The 22,819-nt window shown below is 42.4% G+C and overlaps 1 protein-coding gene and 1 long non-coding RNA gene across 3 annotated transcripts; one reads left to right on the forward strand and one right to left on the reverse strand.

Annotated features, from left to right (window-relative positions):
* Nucleotides 1-2,096: 2,096 nt before the first annotated feature.
* On the reverse strand, nucleotides 2,097-19,790 carry LOC135507639 (uncharacterized). Of its 2 annotated transcripts, none has more exons than XM_064927216.1 (7): nucleotides 19,207-19,790; nucleotides 16,553-16,683; nucleotides 13,583-13,774; nucleotides 6,642-6,794; nucleotides 6,147-6,258; nucleotides 5,792-5,919; nucleotides 2,097-3,353 (listed from the first exon to the last, which is right to left on the reverse strand). In XM_064927216.1, the coding sequence occupies exons 1-7, from the start codon at nucleotides 19,487-19,489 to the stop codon at nucleotides 2,415-2,417; spliced, it is 1,938 nt and encodes a 645-aa protein (XP_064783288.1). In that variant the 5' UTR covers nucleotides 19,490-19,790; the 3' UTR covers nucleotides 2,097-2,414. The 2 variants fall into 2 exon arrangements, 1 of the variants encoding a protein (XP_064783288.1); XR_010450687.1 differs by having other exon boundaries at nucleotides 3,267-3,353; nucleotides 5,270-5,919.
* On the forward strand, nucleotides 6,785-11,211 carry LOC135507707 (uncharacterized). The gene is made up of 3 exons (XR_010450696.1): nucleotides 6,785-10,410; nucleotides 10,795-10,934; nucleotides 11,045-11,211. It is a non-coding gene; the product is annotated as an uncharacterized LOC135507707 (long non-coding RNA).
* Nucleotides 19,791-22,819: the final 3,029 nt, after the last annotated feature.

A 22,819-nucleotide genomic window follows, 5' to 3' on the forward strand; every position in this document is an offset into this window, starting at 1 on the left:
CTGACAGTTGTGGCTGCTTTGGGTGATGTAACGTTGTCTCTACCTTCTTGCCCTTTGTGCTGTTGTCTGTGCCCAATAATGTTTCTACCATGTTTTTTGCTGCTACCGTGTTGTGCTGCTGCCATGTTATGTTGCTACCATGTTGTTGTCATGTTGTCTTGCTGCTATGCTTTGTTGTCGCCTTAGGTGGTGTTGTGTTGTCTCTTGCCGTGATGTGTTTTGTCCTATAATTTGATTGAATATATTTTTAATCCCAGCCCGTCCCCGCAGGGGGCCTTTTGCCTTTTGGTAGGCCGTCATTGTAAATAAGAATTTGTTCTTAACTGACTTGCCCAGTTAAATAAAGGTTAAATAAAATAAAAGTATGTTCAAGTCCTGCAGGCTCTAGTTTGATCTTATCTTGATTATTGTCCCGTTATGTGGTCAAGTGCTGCAAAGAAGGACCTAGTTAAGCTGCGGCTGGCCATGAACAGAGTGGCACTTTTTGCTCTTCATTGTAATTGGAGGGCTAATATCAATACTCTGTATGCCAGTCTCTCTTGTCTAAGAGTTGAGAAATGACTGCATCACTTCTAGTTTTTATAACAAACAATGTGTAACAAAATTCCACATTGTTTGCATGGTGAACTTACACACAGTACTGACACACGCACACTTACCACACCAGACATACCACCATGGTTCTTTTCACTGTCCCCAGGTCCAGAACAAATTCAAGGAAACGTACAGTATTATACAGAGCCGGGATTGCATGGAACTCCATTCAATTTCATACAGCCAAGTGAACAGCAAACCTGGTTAGCAAAAAACAAATAAACCGCGACACAACGCCTCCCCCCCATGTCACCTACCTGTTGTGTGGATGTATTGACGTGTGTAACTGATTCACACACTCACACACACACACACACAAAGTATTTTGTCTTTAATGTATTTTTCATTGTGTTGGACCCCGGTAAGACTAGCTTTCGCCATTGGTGTTGGCTAATGGGGGACCTAATAATCAATTTAAAAAATCCTCCTCATGATAACCACAGTATCTTTCAAGCTCAGAGCAGAATTGTTTAGAAAGAACAGTGTGTTAGCAAGAACATAGTAGAACAAAAAATGTATTACTTTATTCCATCTACATCACCTCAGCAAGGTAACTATTCAACTGTCCTTCTTCGAGCCTGGGATTCCTGTCTCTGAAAACAGTTTACGCAAACCCATTTCAAATTACAACATAACAAAGGGTTAATGAGGGGCATGTGGTTAATTACCATCCTAAACAGTTTGAAGAGCCATCCAGTCACTCTGCAATCTCAAGTACAGTTGCACATTCGTTCATGTTTAATATTTGACTCCAGTCATCACAAGACCTGAAGCCTTCAGGCTATTGACATGGTGATGTACGTCAGTATAAATATAGCTAACTTTGAGTGTGACTTGTTTTGCCTGGCTACCAAAACGCTATGCCAAACGCTCCGCAATGAGTCTGGATCGGAGTACCCTCTTGACAATTCCTAAAACGCAAACACATTGTTCTGATTGGCCCCAGAAACTGATGGGTTGGGCCAAAGCCAGAACACACTTTGGGTAAGGCTGCGTTTTGAAAATTCATCATTGTCTTTGACACTGACTGGTTAGAAATGATCCAATCGCTGATCACTTTGTTTTGTAAAACACCCCTCATTTTGACGTCACCACAAACGACTCCAATGATGGCAGTCTCAGACTGAAGCATGTAGCAAACGATAGAGCATCGGAACAATTCAGTTTGATTCGTCAGGCAATGACTTGTGTGGCTGAGGAAGTCAATTATTGAGCGGCAATGTTTGCTACAACCATGGAAGATGCATAACAATAATACACATAAAAGACATGGGAGATGAAAGTTGATAGAGGGGAGGATGACAAATATCTGATTAGGGAGAAGTCCAACCTACTACCCAGTGCCATGGGAGGGCTATAGGGGAAAGGGACACAGTAGAGGTTGTTTTTGGACCTCTTCATCTCAACAGACCTGGCTTGTTATAAAGGTGTTATAAAAAGAGGGTGTATTTTGATCACCTATTTTTAGTAAATAAAGGAACAGGTACAACCTGATTGTGTGTATGAGGGACATATTTATTATGAATAGAACATAAGCAAAACCAAATTCAGATGGGGAATATAGTGTTACACTTCAGTAACATGGCAGTGTTTTGGCTATGCCAGCACACCAAACAATATGTCTGTATCATGTGAGAATGTGAGTTTACCCAGATGCTCAACTGAGAGACTTGGTAATCCCCCTAAAACTCCAGGACATTTCACATGTGAAATATAATATTTCAGCTAAATAATTGTTTCCAGATATCCCCTGTGAAATATAATATTTCAGCTAAATAATTGTTTCCAGATATCCCCTGTGTACATCTCAGGACACAAAGCTATGATTTCTCCCTGTTGTGGACACTCCTATGTCTGATAAGGTAACTCAGGAATGAGAAGCTCTTGTGACATAATTTGCACTTGAAGGGCTTCTCCTTGATGTGAATGGTCTGGTGCTTCTTCACATAGGTCGCCTTAGCAAAGCGTTTCCCACATGTGGGGCAGGTGTATGGCTTTTCTTCGTCCGTGCTAACGCTAGGCCTCCCACGTTGTGATCCAATGACACCAGAGGAGGTAGAAGCAGAAGCCACCACCCTCAGGTGGTTAGTGTTTGAGCTCCCTCCTTGACCTCTAGCCATTGTTTGGGTGTTGTTTGGATTGTGTGCTGTGTTATAGGCTAGGTACCTCTTGTGGTGAAAGCCCATCCTGACCCTGTCTGTATTGGTGGGGTAACCATGAGGTAGCTGAGGAAGGCTAGACCCAGGTCCAGGACTTCTATGAACCCAGTCAACAGGCATTAGACGAGACCCTGAAGGAGAAGACAGACTTGCTGCTAGACTATCACCAGGGGGGTCTCCCACCACTCTCTGTAAAGGATGAAGCTCAGGGTGACCTGCTCTGTTCATCATGGATACTGTGGTGTTTGTATCATAGGAACAGGAGGGTTTATCTATGTCAGCCCCAGGCCCTGCTTCATCCCTGCACTGAGACTGTGAAGAGAAGGGCCTGGGCTGCAGACTGGATCCCTGACTGGAGCCTCTGTCTCTCTGATGACCACCAGGACTGTTGTTCAGTCCACCTGTCCACTGATTGTGTTCTGTGTATTGGTGGAGTCTCAGTCCCTCGCGATTCGGTCCCCGTTCCGACTCGGGAAGGAAGAGCGATGGCTCCTGATTCAGGGTCCTGATCAGGAGCCAAGGTTTGTGACCAGCCACCTCAGAGGCCCAGTCTCTCCTGCCAGCAACACCAGATATCCTCAGGTCTTCATGGACTGCAGACTGTGAATACAAATTGTACAGAAGTGCATATAAAATGTTTATTAAATAAACTCTTTGCTGTACACACAGAAAGATGACATGATAATTATCAAACGTTAACCACAGTCAAATCCGTCTCTGACACTGATACAAGCACCTAACAGTATGGAGCCATTGGAGTTTATTAAAAAAACTGGCTATATGCATTTATTCAATAATTAAGTTTAACGTTTTGGCTTGACTGATAAGAGAACCTCAGTCCCTGTAATAATACAAAAATAACCAAGTCAGTCAGCACAGAGTCAACTTTGTATTTAATTTCAACAAAATGGTCATACACTCACATAACGTGAAGTACAGTACTATTATGGCACAAAAAACGATACGTGACAAAAATAATAACTTTTCTCACTATGGTAACGCTTGACTTTTTCTGTAAATCTGGTACCCTCACTTTGATCAAATAAATTTTAGAATACTTTGGGAAAGGTTCAACATTACACACATCTTCATGTCAAGTAAACACAAATTAAGGCACTATTATTCCCTCATTATAAAACACTAGCATCAAACAATAGGTCAGCGTTGTCACTTTTCAATAGTGTAGAATTTTTACAGACAGCATCACACCAACCATCACTACATCATCTACTCTGCTTCATCATACTCATTCTTTCCTCAATTCACCTACTTTACATATCACTATACTCTATACATGGGCCATGTGCATTTTTGCTGGTGTATCCAGAGGTACATCTCATTCCGAAATCAAGGGCACTAATATGGAGTTGGTCCCCCTTTGCTGCTATAACAGCCTCCACTCTTCTGGGAAGGCTTTCCACTAGATGTGGAACATTGCTACAAGGACTTGCTACCATTCAACCACAAGAGCATTAGTGAGGTCAGGCACTGATGTTGGGCGATTAGGCCTAGCTCGCAGTCGCCGTTCCAATTCATCCCAAAGGTGTTCGCTGGGGTTGAGGTCATGGCTCTGTGCAGGCCAGTCAAGTTCTTCCATACCGATCGACAACCATTTCTGTATGGACCTCGCTTTGTGCACGGGGGCACTGTCCTGCTGGGACAGGAAAGGGCCCCAAACTGTTGCCGCAAAGTCTAGAATATCATCATTGTATGCTGTAGCGTTAAGATTTCCCTTCACTGGAACTAAGGGGCCTAGCCCGAACCATGAAAAACAGCTCCAGACCATTATTCCTCCTCCACCAAACTTTACTGTTGCCACTATGCATTGGTACAGGAAGCTTTCTCCTGGCATCCACCAAACCCAGATTCGTCCATCGGACTGCCAGATGGTAAAGTGTGATTCATCACTCCAGAGAACGCGTTTCCACTGCTCCAGAGTCCAATGGCGGCGAGCTTTACACGACTCCAGCAGACGTTTGGCATTGTGCATGGTGATCTTAGAATTGTGTGCGGCTGCTCGGCCATGGAAACCCATTTCAATAAGCCCTCGATGGAACAGTTCTTGTGCTGACGTTGCTTCCAGAGGCAGTTTGGAACTCGGTAGTGAGTGTTGCAACTGAGGACAGATGATTTTTATGCGCTTCAGCACTCGGTGGCCCCGTTCTGTGAACTTGTTTGGCCTACTACTACTACTTCGCTGCTGAGCCTAGACGTTTACACTTCACAATAACAGTGCTTACAGTTTACTGGGGCAGCTCTAGCAGGGCAGACATTTGACAAATTGACATTTTGGAAAGGTGGCATCTTATGACAGTGCCACGTTGAAAGTCACTGAGCTCTTACGTAAGGCCATTCTACTGCCAATGTTTGTCTATGGAGGGTGCATGGCTGTGTGCTCGATTTTATACACCTGTCATAACGGATGTGGCTGAAATTGCCTAATCCACTAATTTGAATAGGTGTCCACATACTTTTGTATATATAGTGAGGCTCCTCTGAAAACGTGCAGTACCTACAAGCGAACGGCCTCTCTTGTGTGGACCTTCAGGTGCATTTTCAGCTGGTCGTGCTGATGGGAAAACCATTCCTCACACTGGGGCAGCCTAAGGGTTTCTCTTGTGTGGACTTCCAGGTGCCTCTTCAGGTTGGACGAGTGTGAAAAACTGGCCTGGCATAGTTGGCAGCCTAACCAGGGAGTGTCTGTGTTGTTGCAGGGTCCATGTTCCAGTTGATAGATCCTATAGAAGGCAGACTTAAGGCAGCACCTGTTAGGGGGTTAACCTGACGTGCCATCAGTCTCTCAATCACAACTATAAGAGCAGGACGGAGAATCTCTAGCTGAGTCTGTGTCTGTTCTCTCCCGCCGCGTACCAACACCTCCTTGTCCCCTGCAGGCCAAATCTATGCCTCCCTCTGGTCTCAGCCAGTCTGTTGTCATGGAGACTAAATTCGGTTGGTGTTTTGTGTTCGACTGTCTGTTTCTGGTTAACAGTGTTGTTCCCCAGCCCAGAGTTGAGGATGCTGTCCCATCCACTGACCTCCACTGTATCACCTCTGGTTCTGCCCTGCTCAGTGATGTCATCCCCCGGGCCCTTGGCTGCACCTGTCTGGGTCTGGGAATTCAAGATGACTGCCCAGTCCCCTCTGTTAGCCTCTGGCCAACCATCTAGAGGAAGAGGTTAGAAAATAGACTAAAAACATGGAAAATAACTCTACATAAATTGTCTGTCAATTACCTGGTCAAGTTCATACATTATAATGTGTGTTTTTCTATGTTAACATAAATTGTATTGATTTCATTTTATGAATGAAGACAAGAATAATAGCCAGGTGCATCACTATTTCCATTGAAGATCTATTACTGTATGGAGGCTATATGTATTTCTCCCTTACCTTGCTCCCCCATCTTTAGCCCACTCAGCAGATCAATGCTCTCTGGTTCGTCTTCTATTGTCTCCTCTTTGACCAGCAGCAGATCAGGCTTCCCATCCTCCATGTCTACTGACTATAAGAGATACAGAGTGAGAGGATGTTGGATCCAGAAATCTGATATGAGCACCCTGCTATGAGCATCTTCTGATTGGGCATTGAAGTATTGCTATGAATACTATGCAAACTTGTTAGTTGATTTGATACTATGTGCTAATAACTTGATTATTTAACACTTAATGGTTTGGTCATTCAAAGGCATGGTCCCACACTTAATACAAAATTAAGAGCCTCAAAGAAAGAGTACCTATCAAGGATCAGGTCCCCACCTGTCTATAGTCTTACTCATTATTATCTAAAGGGTTTAAACTGATCCTAGATCAGCACTCCTACTCTGAGAGGCTTTGTGGATACGGGACCTGACCTAATACCATTCAGACAGTAGTTCAGTGGGCTCACCTCAGTGAGACTGTGTGTGGTCCTGTGCTGCTCAGCTGGTTCCTCTGTGGGTTCAGGAGGAGGTGTAGTCTGGTTGTCCTCCATGACCATGTTCCCCTCAGGGTTCCTCAGACCCTCCTCCTTCACCAGCAGCACCTCTGGACCCTCCTCCTCCTGGAAGAGAGAGGTGATACAGATTACACAGACATACACTCCCTCAGGTATATACACACAGATAATTAACACATTTTCAACATGGAGTCTTTACCCATCCCCACTATGTTTGAGTCCTATACTGTAGTTAGAGAATGACTTTTTAAACCCATTATGGTGGACATAAATATGTTGTGGGTAAAAACAAGTCAGCTATGATCAGCTAAGTCAAAAGTCATCAGACAAACCTGACTAAACTATTTTGATGTGTACAGTAGGTGTTTGTTAGTGTGTGGGTATATTTAGTAAGTGTATGATGGTTATAAAGCGCTGTCAGGTTTATGCAGAATCGGGTGAGATCAGAGGTGATGTATACTGAAGAGAGTCTCAATGAAAGTCAGAATGAACAGTCCCATTTTGTGTTTATTAAACAGAAACAAGTTCTAAATACACCATATGAAAACCACATACACGTTTCTCTGCGTGCCTGGCAGACATCTTATCTCGGATATCGGCCCACCCCCTCAAGTTCAACCTTGACAAGACGGAGCTGCTTATACTCCAGGGGAAGGCCTGCCAGCTCCAATACCTCTGTATCACGGTTGACAACTCCACGGTGTCCCCCTCTCAGAGTGCAAAGAATATCAAAGCAATGACTCGCTCCTGCAGGTTCATGCTCTACAACATCTGTAAAGTACGACCCTTCCTCACACAGGAAGCGGCGCAGGTCCTAATCCAGGCTGTGGCCACCTCTTGTTTACACGACTGCAAATCTCTGTTGGATGGGCTCCCCTCCTGTGCCATCAAACCCCTGCAACTTATCTAGAACGCTGCAACTTCCCAAGTTCTCCCATGTCACCCCGCTCCTCCGCACACTCCACTGGCTTTCAGTCGAAGCTCGCATCCACTAAAATACCAAGATACTTGCCTACGGAGCAGCAAGGCAAATTGCCCCTCCCTACCTTCAGGCTATGCTCAAACCCTACACCCCGACCTGAGCACTCCACCACCTCTGGTCTCTTGGCCATCCCACCCCGATGGGGGGGTCCCATTCAGCCCAGTCAAAACTCTTCTCTGTCCTGGCACCCTAATGGTGGAATAAGCTTCCCCCTGAAGCTAGGACAGAAGAGGACATGCTCCTCTTTCGAAAACGTCTAAAACCCTTCCTCTTCAAAGAATATGTTAAGTGAATCCCCTGGCACTGATCCACAATGTTTTAGCCCTCCACCGTTAAAATATAAACAAGAAATAAGTGAAAGAAAAAGGACAGAGCTCTCCACACGACCTCGCCAATCAGTCTTGAGAGAGAGAGTGAGCGCTTGGTGACTTCTTGGTGAGTAAGTTCTGTCTCGTATGACTGCTGGGTGTATGTCAAACAGATCAAGAGATACAGTGCTTTCAGAAAATATTCATACCTCTTGACTTATTCCACATTTTGTTGTGTTACAACGGATTAAATAGATTGTCTCGCACATCATACCCCATAATGAGTGCGAAAGAGAAAAGTGAAAACATGTTTTTAGACATTTTTGCAAATTTATTGAAAATGAAATCTCATTTACATAGCTATTCACACCCCTGAGTCAATAAATGTTAGAAGCACCTTTGGCAGCGATTACAGCTGAGTCTTTATGGGTAAGTCTCTAAGAGCTTTCCACATCTGGATTTTGCAACATTTGCCCATTATTATTTTCAAAATTCTTTAAGCTCCGTCAAATTGATTGTTGATCACTGCAAGACAACCATTTTCAGGTCTTGCCCTATTGTTAAATCAAAACTACAGTAACTCGGCCAATGAGAAACATTCACAGTCTTCTTGGTAAGCAACCCCAGTGTAGATTTGGCCTTGTGTTTCAGGTTATTGTCCTGCTGAAAGGTGAATTCTTCTCCCAGGGGCTGGTGGAAAGCAGACTGAACCAAGTTTTACTCTAGGATTGTGCCTGTGGTTAGCTCCATTCCGTTTCTTTTTATTCCGAAACTCCCCAGTCCTTCACGATTACAAGCATACCCATAACAGTGATACTCAGTAATGTGTTGATTTTTCTCAAACACAACACTTTGTATTCAGGACAAAAAGTTAATTGCTTTAGCAATTTTTTTGCAGGGTTACTTTAGTGCCTTGTTGCAAACAAGATGCAAGATTTGGAATATTTTTAGTCTGTACAGGCTTCCTTCTTTTCACTCTGTCAATTAGGTTAGTATTGTGGAGTAACTACAATGGTGTTGATCCATCCCCAGTTTTCCATCGATCACAGCCATTAAACTCTGTAATTGGCCTGATGGTGAAATCCCTGAGTGTTTTCCTTCCTCTCTGGCAACTTAGTTCGGAAGGATGCCTGTATCCTTGTAGTAACTGGGTGTACTGGGTGTACACCATCCAAAATGTAATTAATAACTTCACCATGCTCAAAGCGATATTCAATGTCTGCTTTTTATTTTTTACCCATCTACCAATAGATGCCCTTCTTTGCGAGGTATTGGTAAACATACCTGGTCTTTGTGGTTGAGTCGGTGTTTGAAATTCACTGCTCAACTGAGGGACCTTGATGATAATTCTATCTGTGGGGTACAGCGATGAGGTAGTCATGTTAAACACTATCATTGTACACAGAGTGAGTCTATGCAATTTATTATGTGACTTTATTATGTACTCATGAACTTATTTAGGCTTGCCATAACAAAGGAATTAAATACTTATTTGCTCAAGACATTCAGCACTGATCCAAGTCTGATCGGAGTAGTTTGATTCTTTGATTTGTGTGTGATTTTTACTTGTCCATTTGGACATCTTAAATCAATATTCTACTTGTCCCAGTTTTTTTGACTGTTTCTTTTACTTTTCCCAGATGAGAACAAGCGTTAAAGAGCAACTTCCCATAAAAAGCAACTAATCCCTTTGAAAACAGCCTATGTGGTATTGATATGAGTCAGAAACATTTATTATTGTGTCAAAATTGACTACAGTGTAAGTAGGATCATTTTGATCATAAAGTCAGTCTCGTCTAAAACGGAGTTTGGAACCTCATCTTAAAAATTAATTTAAAATGTTAAATCTTTTCACTGTTTGTTCTTAATTTAAGATTATGGTTAGGCAAAAGTTTAGCATTGTGGTAAAGGCTAGGTTTAAAATAAAATTCTAATAAGATAAATTGTAGAAATAGGCTGGGTTTCTGACTGTGGCAACGACCTAGAATTAGCTTGACCCAAGTTAACTACCCTTGTGACACAGATGGCTTCATCAACAAATGGTAATGTGTGTTATATAAAAAGTTGTAAACCAAAAATACCCGGTTTGATAAACTAGTAATTACCCAGCCAAGCAGATCCAAGTAGTAGATAATTTTGGTTGTGAAGTGAATTATCAAAAGCGTTCTCATTTCTTTATAACAAAATGCAATTAACCCCTTGGCTGTCTATTGTATCACCCTGTCACAGGCCCTCCCGGTCAACACCACCTCATAACATGAGGAAGTAAACTGTTTATAAGGATCGCCCGCTGCAGTTGTTTGAGAAATGTCCAGTTTGCAGCCGAACATCCAACACAGAGAAGACCAGCAAGGGGACCCTCAGCATCACGCAGACATTCCCTCGCTGTGAGCATTCCTATAAAACGGAACAGGGAGGACACTTGAGTCAGGTTGGTCAAATTTAACCTGGTCAAAAAGGTCAACAGTTTTGAGATCCCCCCCCCCCCCCAATTCACCATCACAACCTATCATGGTGGAACCAGCCTGATCGCTGTGTTTACCTTTCTATCTTACTTCACATATGATATCTGAAGTGAAATAGAAAGGTGAACACAGCGATCAGGTTGGTTCCACCGCGCTAATCATAACCTCCATTGATAATGCAATCAGTGCTCTGCGTGTGTTTGTGTCAGTGGAGGCTGTTGAGTGGAGGATGACTCAAAATAATGGCTGGAACGGCGCAAATGGAATTGCATCAAACGCATGGATGTATTTGATACTATTCCACTGATTCCGCTCCAGCTGTTACCATGAACACGTCCTCTCCAATTAAGGTGCCACCAACCTCCTGTGGTTTGCATGTGACCGACCAGTATTTTGATGAGGGTCCAGGAGCTGATCTACGCTGGCAAAGACCACACCTCCAGCCTCACCTCGTTTGCTCAACGATTGTTGACGGGTAGCCAAGAATTAGGTATGTTTAGTCTGACCTGTTCAAACTTCGACGTAGTACCTGTGTGTGTCAGATATCACCTATCCTAACGGTCATTGGTAATAGAACAGTGACTGTGTATATGTTCACAGATGCATCTATGGAGCCAGCACTTGGAGACTTGCAAGATGATGTGCTGGAGTCCTGACCTACAGACAGGCTTGATACTGACATCTCTGAATGGAGAGAAACATGGCACTCGGCATAAAAATGTTACTAGACAACTTTTACTTGTATCGTCTTTTTTTATTATTGAATTAAATGGTATGAGTCAATATGGGGAGGGAGAGAGCCTCTGTATTCTGCACAAGGATCAGGGAAATCCTGTTGTATACGGGACACCACGCAGAAAGGTATGACCACTGATATGTTTTCCAAGGCAGCCCCATTACCACCAGACAAAATGCAGATAGGCAGAGTATCAGTATTGGCTGGGAATGACAATGAAAAGGTCAAAGGTTCACACTGTTATATTAGCAGAACACTGCTTCTACGGTATTATGTAAAGGGTTGGTTATTCAACATGGACCCGTTACTACATTTGAAAGTTATCAAGATACTTAGTTTAGACTATTTGCATAAGTTTAGCAATCACATTATTGTCGTGTTGTTATTATTTTTTTTACACTGTAGGCTACTGACCTATTCAAAGCTTCCGTCGGCATCCCACTATACACCTGCCATCTGCCTGTAGTTATTGAACTCAACAAGCAGGAGATTGGTTTGTTTGTTGTGACTGAGAGGGAGGGGACCTGCAGGCAAGGTTCTGACAGATTGATGTGTCGTGGTTGTAGCAAGGACACACCCAAGAAACACCCACATAAAAATACACCCCCAAGCCAACTTACATTCGGCTTCTGTCATGGCCGCCAGCATTTCTTGGGGAGCAAGCCAAAGAGCGAGGCGAAATCTGCGGGTGCAATTCCCCCTTAATGTCGAGCTCTGATTTACTACGACTTTGATATGTGGTTCTCACCCAGCCATCTTAAGATGAATTAACTAATTCTAAGTCGCTCTGGATAAGAGCATATGCTAAATTACGTAAATGTAATGTCTCAGCTAACTTGATACACTCCACTCATTTTGTCATTAAAAGTATCTGGGGGGGGGGATTAAGTAGTTGAACAGTAGTAATGAAAGAGGCATTTGTGAACATCATATAGCAGAGTACAAACACAGAGTACAAATATGCAACAGTCTTTTTAAGCTTATATACTATGTACAAAACATTAGGAATACTCATTCTTTCCTTGACAGACTGACCAGGTGAAAGCTATGACTCCTTACTTGTTAAATACACATCAATCAGTGTAGATGAAGGGGAGGAGACAGGTCAAAGAAGGATTTTTAAGCCTTGAGACATGGATTGTTTATATGTGCCATTGAGGGTCAATGGGAAAGATGAATTGAGGCTATTCCTAATTTTTTGTACACTCAGTGTATGCCTTATACATCACACAACATCTGTATGCAATATTCTACCCAGGAATAGTAAACACTGAAATCTGTTACTCTTGTTATTCCAAATGCATCTGTGGATCTTTAAAAACAAATATCTTTGTCTTTATGCAGGGTTTGATCTAAATGTCAGAAGCTATCGAGTGGAATGGTTACTTTCTATGTTATAGAGTAGAATGTTTTTTCTGCTGGTGTAGCCTGAGGTAGCTCCTCTCTGAGAACCTCTTCCCGCAGTGTGTACAGGCAAACGGTCTCTCTCCCTTGTGGACCTTCAGGTGCATCTTCAGGTTGCCAGCCAGAGAGAACCTCTTCTCACACTGGGGGCAGCTGAAGGGTTTCTCCCCCGTGTGGACTCTCTGGTGTCTCTTCAGGTCACCAGACTGGGAAAACCTCTTCTCACACTGGGGGCAGCTGAAGGGTTTCACCCCTGTGTGGACCCTCTGGTGGATCTCCACCTTCTGGGGGCAGCTGAAGCCTTTGTTGCAGAACATGCAGAGGAACCGTTTATCTTTACTATTGACTGAAGTTGGTCCCCCTCCCCACGCCTTGGCCCTTTGGTCCTCTGAGTTCAATACCTGATCGAAAAGGACACAGCCATGTGAATCGGAAGGTGCCATTGATGTGGACACTGGGTCGCGATCCCTGAAAGCATGTAAAGGGGAGTTGGAGGCGAATATTTGATTTGTCTCTAAGATTCCTCTGTAATCTAAGAAATCTCTGCCTTGTGAGTGCCCTTCTACATTCCATGTCAGAGGTGCATCGTCCTCCACTTTCACAGTCACCTCATCTGCCACTGTAACCTCCCCTTTCTTATCTAGGCACCCTTCAGAGTATACACTACTATTGTACCCGTTCCAGAACCCTCTAGACAGATCAGTCTGTGTCTCTAAACCCAAGGATATGTTGCCTGGGTCCATCTCTGTAGCGTAAGAACAAGACGGATCATCACCGCCAGAGTGTAACACGTCACTATCACCACGGGAATGAACCATCCTCTGGATCTGGTGAAATACCGGTAAATACTCTGAGCCAGGAGCAGGAGGACAGCCCAGTTTCCCCAGCCCCAGTCTGTCTGATCTGTGGTCAGATCCTGTGTATAATAGCCTGTGTGTTACAGTTAAAGTCTCGGTGTCTGTCTCTGACTTGAGGACGGCGTTCGGCGCTCCACTGACCTCCGTGATGCTGTGTCCGGTCCTGGGCTGGGGCGAGGTGGCAGTCGTGAGGTCCTCCGTGGCTACAGGAGGTGCCACTGTAGCCACTGCTCCAGTCTGGATGTCTCCGCTGTGCAGTGGGTCCTCTCCTTCAGTCCTCTCCTTCTTGACCAGAGACAATCCTTCAGGACCTGCAGCCTCTGCATCTGCAGACTGACACAAGAAAAGAGGTTATTATTGCTACATCAGTTGAATCGGATAACAATGTCGTAGAGAAGTCTCACAAGCTCCCCTATGGCTGATAAATTAGGATGTACATGTAAGCAAATTGGGATATTGGATATGTATATGTGGAATATGACCCGGGATTCATTTGATTGCATTCAGGAGTTGTCTCCACAGTGGCCATACAAACGTATCCAAACCAAAAAAAACATTGATTACATACAATACCTGCGCTGGGATAAAGGCTTGCGCTACTGCTTACATGGATGGGACACGGACACATACAATAAAGCCCGCTATGAGCTTGGATGAGACATTAAACATGCAATAGGACAATATAGGAGGAAGGTGGAATCCTATTACACCGGTTCCGGTGCTTGTCGTATGTGGCAGGGGTCGCAGATGATTATGGATTACAAAGGGAAACCCAGCTGTGAGACACCCAGTGGTGCAGAACTTCCAAAAGAGCTAAATACCTTTCATGCTCGCGTCGAGGAATACAACACTGAGTCTTGTGTGAAAGCCCCAGTTGTTCCAGATGACTGATTGATCTCGCTCTTCGTTTGCTGATGTGACTAAAACTTTTAAACAGGTCAACAGTCGCAATGCCTCCGGGCCAGACGGAATACCAGGGCGTGTTCTCAAAGCATGCGCAGACCAGTTTACAAGTGTCTTCAGACATTTTCCTTCTCAGTCTGTAATCCCAACATGTTTCAAACAGACCACCATTGTCTCTTTTCCCAAGAACTCCAAGGTTACCTGCCTAAATAACTACCGCCCTGTAGCACTCACATCTGTAATTATGAAGTGCTTTAAAAGGCTGGCCATGACACACATAAACACCATCATCCCAGACCACCTGGACTCACTATAATTCACATACTACCCCAACAGATCCACAGATGACAGAATCTCAATTGCACTTCACACTGACGTCTCCCACCTGAACAAGATGGGAAATAACTATGTGAGGATGTGGTTCATAGACTACAGCTCAGCGTTCAACAACATAGTCCCCTCCAAAATAATCCCCAAGCTGGGGTCCCTGGGACTAGAGACCTTCATGGGTCTAAAAAGTTGGACCCTTTCCGAATTGGACCTGGGGCTTTTCCATCCAGACCTGATATGCATAAATTATTTTGGAATATAAATACCCGTTCCGAACTAATAGCTGGCATAGCTAGGTTATTTATCTTTCATTAGGATTTCATAGTGGCTACCTGCATCAAACCGGGAGAAGCTAGTTAGGCTAGCTAGCAAGGCTGCATGCGCTCTCTCATCCTACAGTTACAAACAAAACCAACTCCATTCAGAGTATAAATTACAGCCTACCTGTTGGCTCTTGGTCGTTGTAGCCTATCCTTGTTCTTCAACTTTTAATTCCAGCATTTTAATTCCATCTTCTACTGATTAGATAACTTCTAACTTGCCCCACACAGAGAGACTATGACTGTAACCTACTGCCGCTTTGATGACTTATGTTTGACCAACAAGTTACATGCACCATCTTCGCGAAAAGCAAAGAGCAGATGCATACATTTCTCTCTCTCTCTACCGCAGCAGTCACTTTTAGATTCTTCCGGACAAGTCAGTTAAAATTACACATACCGAGACCCGTGACAATTTCAGATCTGACCCAGACCAGTGACATTATTTAGAATTCTGGATCTCGACCCGCTTGGATGTTCAGGTACAGGTGGATCTGTGACGAGCTCTACCTGGAACTGAACACCTCCCTCTGCAACTGGATGCTGGCCTTCCTGACGGGCCAGCCCCATGTGGTGAGGGTAGGCAACAACACCTCTGCCACGCTGACCCTCAACACGGGGGCCCCTCAGGGGTGTGTGCTTAGTCCCCTCCTGTACTCCCTGTTCAGGACTTCGACACCGTGATCAAGTTTGCTGACGACACAACGGTGGTAGGCCTGATCACTGACGGCGATGAGAATAACATACAGGGAGGTTAGAGACTTAGAGGTGTGGTGCTAGGACAACAACCTCTCCCTCAACGTCAGTAAAAGCAAGGAACTGATAATAAACTACAGGAGAAAGAGGGTAGAGCACGCCCACAAAGCATCGTTACCCATCGCTCCACAAAAGCCGCGGCCGTTGCAGAGCAAGGGGAACTACTACTTCAAGGTCTCAGAGCAAGTGACATCACCGATTGAAACGCTATTTAGCGCGCACCACCGCTAACTAAGCTAGCCGTTTCACATCCGTTACACTACCAGGATTCTGAGCAATTGTATTAGTATAAAATAATATAATTTCCCCCCCAAACAATGTTGCAGACAATACAGCTTAGTATTTTTATTTTTTTATAGAGTCATTGTTGCTCATCTTTATCAAGGGTGTCAATAATTTCAGACCCCACTGTAAATACACACACTCAAACTGACACTCACACACACAAACACCAAGTTAACGACAACATTTTACACTTATCATATGCCGCTGCTACTCTGTTCTCTTATTATTATCTCTCCTGATGCTGTGTCACTTTACCCCGCCTTCATGTACATACTACACCTCAAATATCTTGTACCTGCACACTGATCTGATACTGGTACTCCCTGTATATAGCTCCATGCTAGCATATTGTACTCTTTTGTGTTAGTATTTTCATGGTAAAGTCTACACCCGTTGTATTCAGCGCATGTGATAAATAAAATGTTATTTTATTTTAATAGCCGAATGGACCCTTTCTGAAATAAACAGGTCACATTTGATGTACTGTAATTTCTAAATGCTACACTATGACACTAACCTCTATCATGATAACATGCTGGGTTGAGGTTCCACTCCCCTCATCTACAGCTATGGGTTGGTCATCTCTCCATGTATTGTGTCCCGCCGGCTTTACAAAGCTCCTGGTGCCTCCGGTGAGATGTCCTTCACCTGAGAGAGTGGTTGGGGGAAAGGAGGTGGTTAGGTACTGTTAATGTTAAACACTATATTGTAGACTATTGACACTGTCTACAATTGGCAAGGATGCAAGATAACACTTCTCATAACTTCTTGATATACTATTTATTGATTATGTTCCATGGATCACATTCTTTTTATTTAGTATGACAATAGGAAAATCCGTAAATCAAGAATCTGGTTAGAATTTGATACTGGCCATCCCCAAATCTGGCTTCCCTACTTCTTACTTAAACTGCATACTGTATACTAAACCATACTATTTAGAAGAATGTACTGTTTAGTCAAAATGAATGCCCTAAACAACCAATTTACTAGGTTCATCCATACTATCAACGTTTCATCTAATGCGCAATTGCTCTGTTCTCCGCCATTCATTCATTTTGGATAATACATCCCATATGTGATTATCAGCTATTTTTGCCTGCTAAAATGCCTACTATTTATAGGATGTTATGTGACGAGACAAACAATGGACACTATGTGAAAGGTCTATACTGAACAGAAATATGAAAATGCAACAATTTCAAAGATGTTATTGAATTACAGATCATATAAGGAAAGCAGTAAATTGAAATGAATTCATTAGGCTCTAATCTATGGATTTCACAAGACTGTGAATACAGATATGCATCTGTTGGTCTCTGCCCTGCCGAGTCTGTATTGTGCAAGCCGGGAATTTTGTGATTGATGTTTATTTTATTTTTTTTAAATTTCAAGTGTAAACTACCAGAACTCAGTGGCTACAGACATACAATCGATAAAAGCTAAATACCTGTGAATTTAAAATGTGTCCCATCCATCTTGCTGTGCAGGTGGCTAGCAGGAAGCTCACTGTCTCAGCCTAGGCTAATTATTTGCTGGAAACGGTGCAGTTTAACCTCCCATCACTAGAGTAACTCATCAAGACCAAACATAACATTACAATGTAACCCAACTCAGGTGTAGCCCTACCTTAGAAGTAAGCTGTGTAGACTTGTAGGGCAACCTTCTGCGTTACAATTCAGACTTAGTGAGAAATGTGTGTCTGTGTTAGGCTGTGTGTGTGTGTTGGTGGGGAAGTTTGTGTCTGTGTGGGCGTGTGTGTGTGTGTGTGTGTAGGTGGCACGGCACAGGTTTGGGCATATTATTTGACACTCTAGGCCTAATCAGTTAGGCTACTGAATAGAACATAACTGTTCGAAATAGACGAACTCTTACTAATTGGTAAATAGTTAAACTGATTTTTGTTCAGGATTATGTAATCCCAATTATATGTACTCTTATTACCCCTGGTGTGCGTGTGTGCGTGGCATCTTACTCCGTAGTGTAAACATTCTTAAATACTAACGCATACAGCACTGTACACTACATATTCTATGTATATAACCTGTTACCAATGCTGCTACTGCTCATCATGTTTGCACTGTTACTGTACACTTATGACCATATAAGTCATCCTTGCTGCACTATGTACCATATTAATGCACCTGTATACTGACATTTGATGAGAGAGCGAGATGTGTATAATATGTATAAACTGAAGGTAGAAGCCTAAGTACTATTGTTTATTAGTTTACTCCAATTGGGGGAAAGGTGGTAGGGTTTGCAGGAACTAATAAAGGTATATCCTAAAAAAGTGTGCATATGAATGTATTTACCCCCAAAAATATATGGGGGATTGGAAATTATGCAGACAATTACATTGATGGAAGCAACAATCTATCCTCAATATTAAAGCTGATCCATCCCTTAAAAATATAATATACACTGTTTACAAAACATTAAGAACACCTTCATAATATTGAGTTGCACACCCCCGATCTTGAGACAGTAGACTAAATGTGTTGAAATTAAGAATCCAGACAAGTGATTTGGTGTCATTATTGACTAGGGCACAGGTGTCAAACTCATTCCATGGAGTGCAGAGTGTCTGCGGTATTTTCGCTACTCCCTTGTAAATAATTGATTAATTAATTTCACTAATTAGTATGGAATTCCCCACACCTGGTTGTCTTGGGCTTAATTGAAACCCCTGGACTAGGGATTAACCTTGACCAGTCCGCAACCTTTGACCTTGGAAAATAAGATATTTTAGCAATAATAAGTCCTATCCTCATGAAATAAAGTGTTGTGTTCCTGAGAAGCATTTCGCTACACTCGCATTAACATCTGCTAACTATGTGTATGTGACAAATAACATTTGATATGATTAGCTTCTCTATAACATGGAATACAAAGTATAACACCAGAAACTGTTTAATTTTGACCCTTAACACCCTACTATTTACAAGTATGGGTATTCAGGAAAAATGGCCAGCGTGTCTCTGTGCAAAAATATATTTTTCTTTATTGACCTACTTGGTCAAATGAAGGTAAACATAAATAAAATATTGCAAGATAGGTTAATAATCAGGGTAAGTATTGTATATTATCCAAAAACTGACCAAGACCCAATTCTGCGTAACACATCAGAACACATGTCCAGAAGGTAACGGGGCGTTCAACAAAATGTACCTCTAGCCATTCCTCTGTATCGGTCGAGGATCTTGACACTACTGGGACGACTGGCGAGGACGCGCTCTCGTATTGTCCTCTCTGCGCGCTCCCGTGCCACCTTCAGTTCCAGTAGCTGTAGTTTCCTCCGCAATCCCCTGTTTTCTTTCTGGCTTTGAGTTATTTCCAAACGAAACACTGCATAGTCGTCGTCTACGAGTTTACAGATCTCTGCCACTGCTGCATTCGCTAGCACCTCCATAATCGAGGCTATTTGAGTGTGAAAAACCATACCGTTAGCCATTGTTAACTAACGTTAGCAGCTAGCTAGCGTTACCTAGATAACATCTATCAACCAAGTCCTGTCTTCAACGCGAATTAAAGACTACCCGAGTTAAGTATATTATGTTTTTCAATTAAAATGAATCGCACTGAGTTCCAGAGTGTTAATAAATGTCTAAATAACAAAACAAAAACGCTAACGTGAAAATTGTTCTCGATCACTATTCACTTCCGTTTACTACTTATTTACATTTGTATTTTCGGATCGCAACCAACTGAAAGGTGCATACACCGCCACCTACTGTATTGGAGTGTGAGACCACCCTCCAATCATTATCTTCACTAAACCTAAGCTGAATACTCTGCTACTAACCGCACTATTTGTGACGGTATTTGACTATATAGTATACTGGTCATAGTATGGATATAGTTAGTATGTCAAAAGTTCCCGAAACTCGTGCTAAATTCGCCAAAATACGAAGTACACATGCAGTGGACACTTTCCGTGCTTTTAGGACCCATAATGCAGTTCTTCCGAAATGGGCGTGGCTTAAACCTTTTCAGATTTGAAGAGAATGGCGGAAAATTTGCAGCCAAAGTCTGACGAAAACAAATGAATTATTTTAACTAATTATGACAAATTGTAAAAAATGTTGAGCAATGTAATCACTTTTAAAATAACTTACGTTACACGCTATGTTGGCTGACAATTTATCAGCTACATCCTTACAAACCGCATAGCATTAGAGCAGTAGGTTAGTAGGTTATGTTAGCTACTACTCCGATTTCAGAGCATTCTCGCGCAGATTAACTGATGAATTTACGAATGCTAAACACTGGATGAATATGGTCGGTGTCAACAACGCTCGATACAAATTGAAAATTGCCTAACCAGCTCTACTAGGGCGAGTAAAATGGTCAGAGTGAGGTGTTCCCCCCCCAAAACAAGTGTTCTCTAGCTAGCCATCGTTAACTTGGGTGCTTGACCGCTGCTGAATGCTCAGACCAACCCTACTCCCCGGCTAGAGCGTACGGTGTGCGCTCTGAACGCTCCTAATGTATGAACGGACAATCTGACAACGCTCTGGATTTACGAACGCCCAGACCGCACTCTGGCATTGAATTTACAAACAACCGAAATCGTAAAATGTTTAGCTAGTCATGTGTTATGCTAACAAGCTAGCAAAATGTTGCATAGCAACAGCATCAACTTCCGGTGGACAGGTGAAGCTCTAGTACGTTCAACTAGTTTGTTTACAGTATACTAACTAAAATGAACTAATAGTATACAGTATTTTAGTATGGGTATTCGAAAACATATCTGGATTTCTAAAAAAATAAATCCCTACAAATCTCACTGCTCCCAAACCCCCCACCCAATCCCACCCCAATCAAATAAACTCTCCCTTTCTACATCATACATTCCACAAAATATTAATACATGTTAAACCGTTTCGTCTACCATACACACATTCCAGTACCATCTTACCCTATCAATTTCAAAGAGGAATTAAATCCTGAATGCCCCAATCTCATCCTATACAACAAAACTTCCTCCCTTCTGTTCCCATTACAACACTGTCTCCGTACAGATTTCTTTGTATAAATGTCTTTCCTTAAGACTTTTCATCCCCTTGCCTCTGCCAGCAATATTTAAATTTCTCCTCTAATTAACTGCACCTGTATATCCACAATATGTTGCTTTTTTTTGCCATTATATCTACTATATAATTTAAGTAACTGGGCAGCAGGGTAGCCTAGTGGTTAGAGCATTGGACTAGTAACCGAAGCTGACAAGGTACAAATCTGTTGTTCTGCCCCTGGACAAGTCAGTTAACCCACTGCTCCTAGGTCGTCATTAAAAATAAGAATTTGATCTTAACTGACTTGCCTAGTAAAATAAATTAAACTTCTGTATGGGTAGGAATCCAACAAAACTGAATTTCAATACCATTTTTTCTCTCTCTTTGTACTTCTACCCATGAATCCTCTCATTCTGATTTTCCAAATCTTAAACTACACAAAACTGATGCAGAGTCCCAACATATTACTAGTCTTCTTGGTTGCACCTCCTCTATCTATTGCAATCCAACAATTATCACAACCATTTCTGTTGAAAATACAGATAAATTACTTTATTTTCTTCAATCAGACTAAGATCAACATATAGTCTTGTATAAAACCACGGTGGCACATTTGCTATTGCCACAGATGGCCCTATAACAGAGGTCCCAGAGTCTATATTCATCAACCCTTTTCCCAATCTCTGGGGCTCCCTCTTTTGATATTGTTCATATTCCCAGCAGTCTTCCAATACTGCCAGCATAGTATCTACAGGCTATCTTAACTCATCTAAGGGATAGTGGCATTTCTCAAGAATGTACTTGTAAAGCCTCAACCAATGTAGTTTTAAAAGGCACCATTGCACATACTGCGTGCCCTCGCTTGCATCAAAGCGCAACAGCAATGTAATTGCCGCTGAATCATATACAAAGCACCCATAGTCAATGGACGATCTTATCAAAGTATGATAAATATTCACTAAAGATTAGCGTTAGCGCAACGACTGGAAGTCTATGGGTATCTACAGGCATGCTAGCAGATATAGATACCCATAGACTTCCAGTTGTTGCGGTAATCCTAATTTGCATTGGCTCGCAAAACTACCTCCAATTTCCATCATACTGAACAGAGATATAGAAATGGTATCCAAAAGTTAATCTGATGCTGGGGAAGTAGATAAAGAGCCTCATAGCTAAAATCCCGAAGTATCCCTTTAACCTTAAAGGAAAACTCCACCCCAAAACAATATTTTGGTATTTGTTTCATTTAGTCCATTGTTGACATAGTCCCAAAATATGTTGCTTGTCAGCAATCAAATTATAAAATGCTGTACTTTCAAAATACAGAAATCATGCTTGTATGATGCATTTTGCAAAGGTAAGAATCTTAGGATTAACTATCTAATGTTAGCTAAATGTGGAAATTAATAAATTATCTACATTTCTTTAAATTGACAATTCTGTGAACTGTCATTTGCAAGTTTTAAATGGACACAATACCTGTTAGCAATGGTGTCAGCTAGAGATGACGTGCATGGGCTTGCATGCATTTGTAGTTTTGTATGATGTCTACTTTGATGCTAATTAGCATTTTCGAATCAGTAAATAGAGCCGAAATATATTGACAAACGTTTTTTATTTATTTAGGCAAGTCAGTTAAGAACAAGTTCTTATTTATAATGACGGCCTAGGAACAGTGGGTTAACTGCCTTGTTCAGGGGCAGAACGACAGATTTTTACCTTGTCACCTCAGGGATTCGATCTAGCAACCTTTCGGTTACCGGCCCAAC

The sequence above is a fragment of the Oncorhynchus masou genome, chromosome 21 (genome assembly GCF_036934945.1).
Source record: "Oncorhynchus masou masou isolate Uvic2021 chromosome 21, UVic_Omas_1.1, whole genome shotgun sequence".
Taxonomy (NCBI): domain Eukaryota; kingdom Metazoa; phylum Chordata; class Actinopteri; order Salmoniformes; family Salmonidae; genus Oncorhynchus; species Oncorhynchus masou.

Excerpts from the sequence above, each read along its gene's own strand:
- LOC135507639 (XM_064927216.1), bottom strand. The coding sequence starts at position 19,489 with ATGGCTAACGGTATGGTTTTTCACACTCAAATAGCCTCGATTATGGAG. Across the intron at positions 6,259-6,641 it reads CCACACACAGTCTCACTGAG|TCAGTAGACATGGAGGATGG; the intron begins GTGAGCCCACTG and ends TATCTCTTATAG. Across the intron at positions 5,920-6,146 it reads GCTAAAGATGGGGGAGCAAG|ATGGTTGGCCAGAGGCTAAC; the intron begins GTAAGGGAGAAA and ends CTCTTCCTCTAG.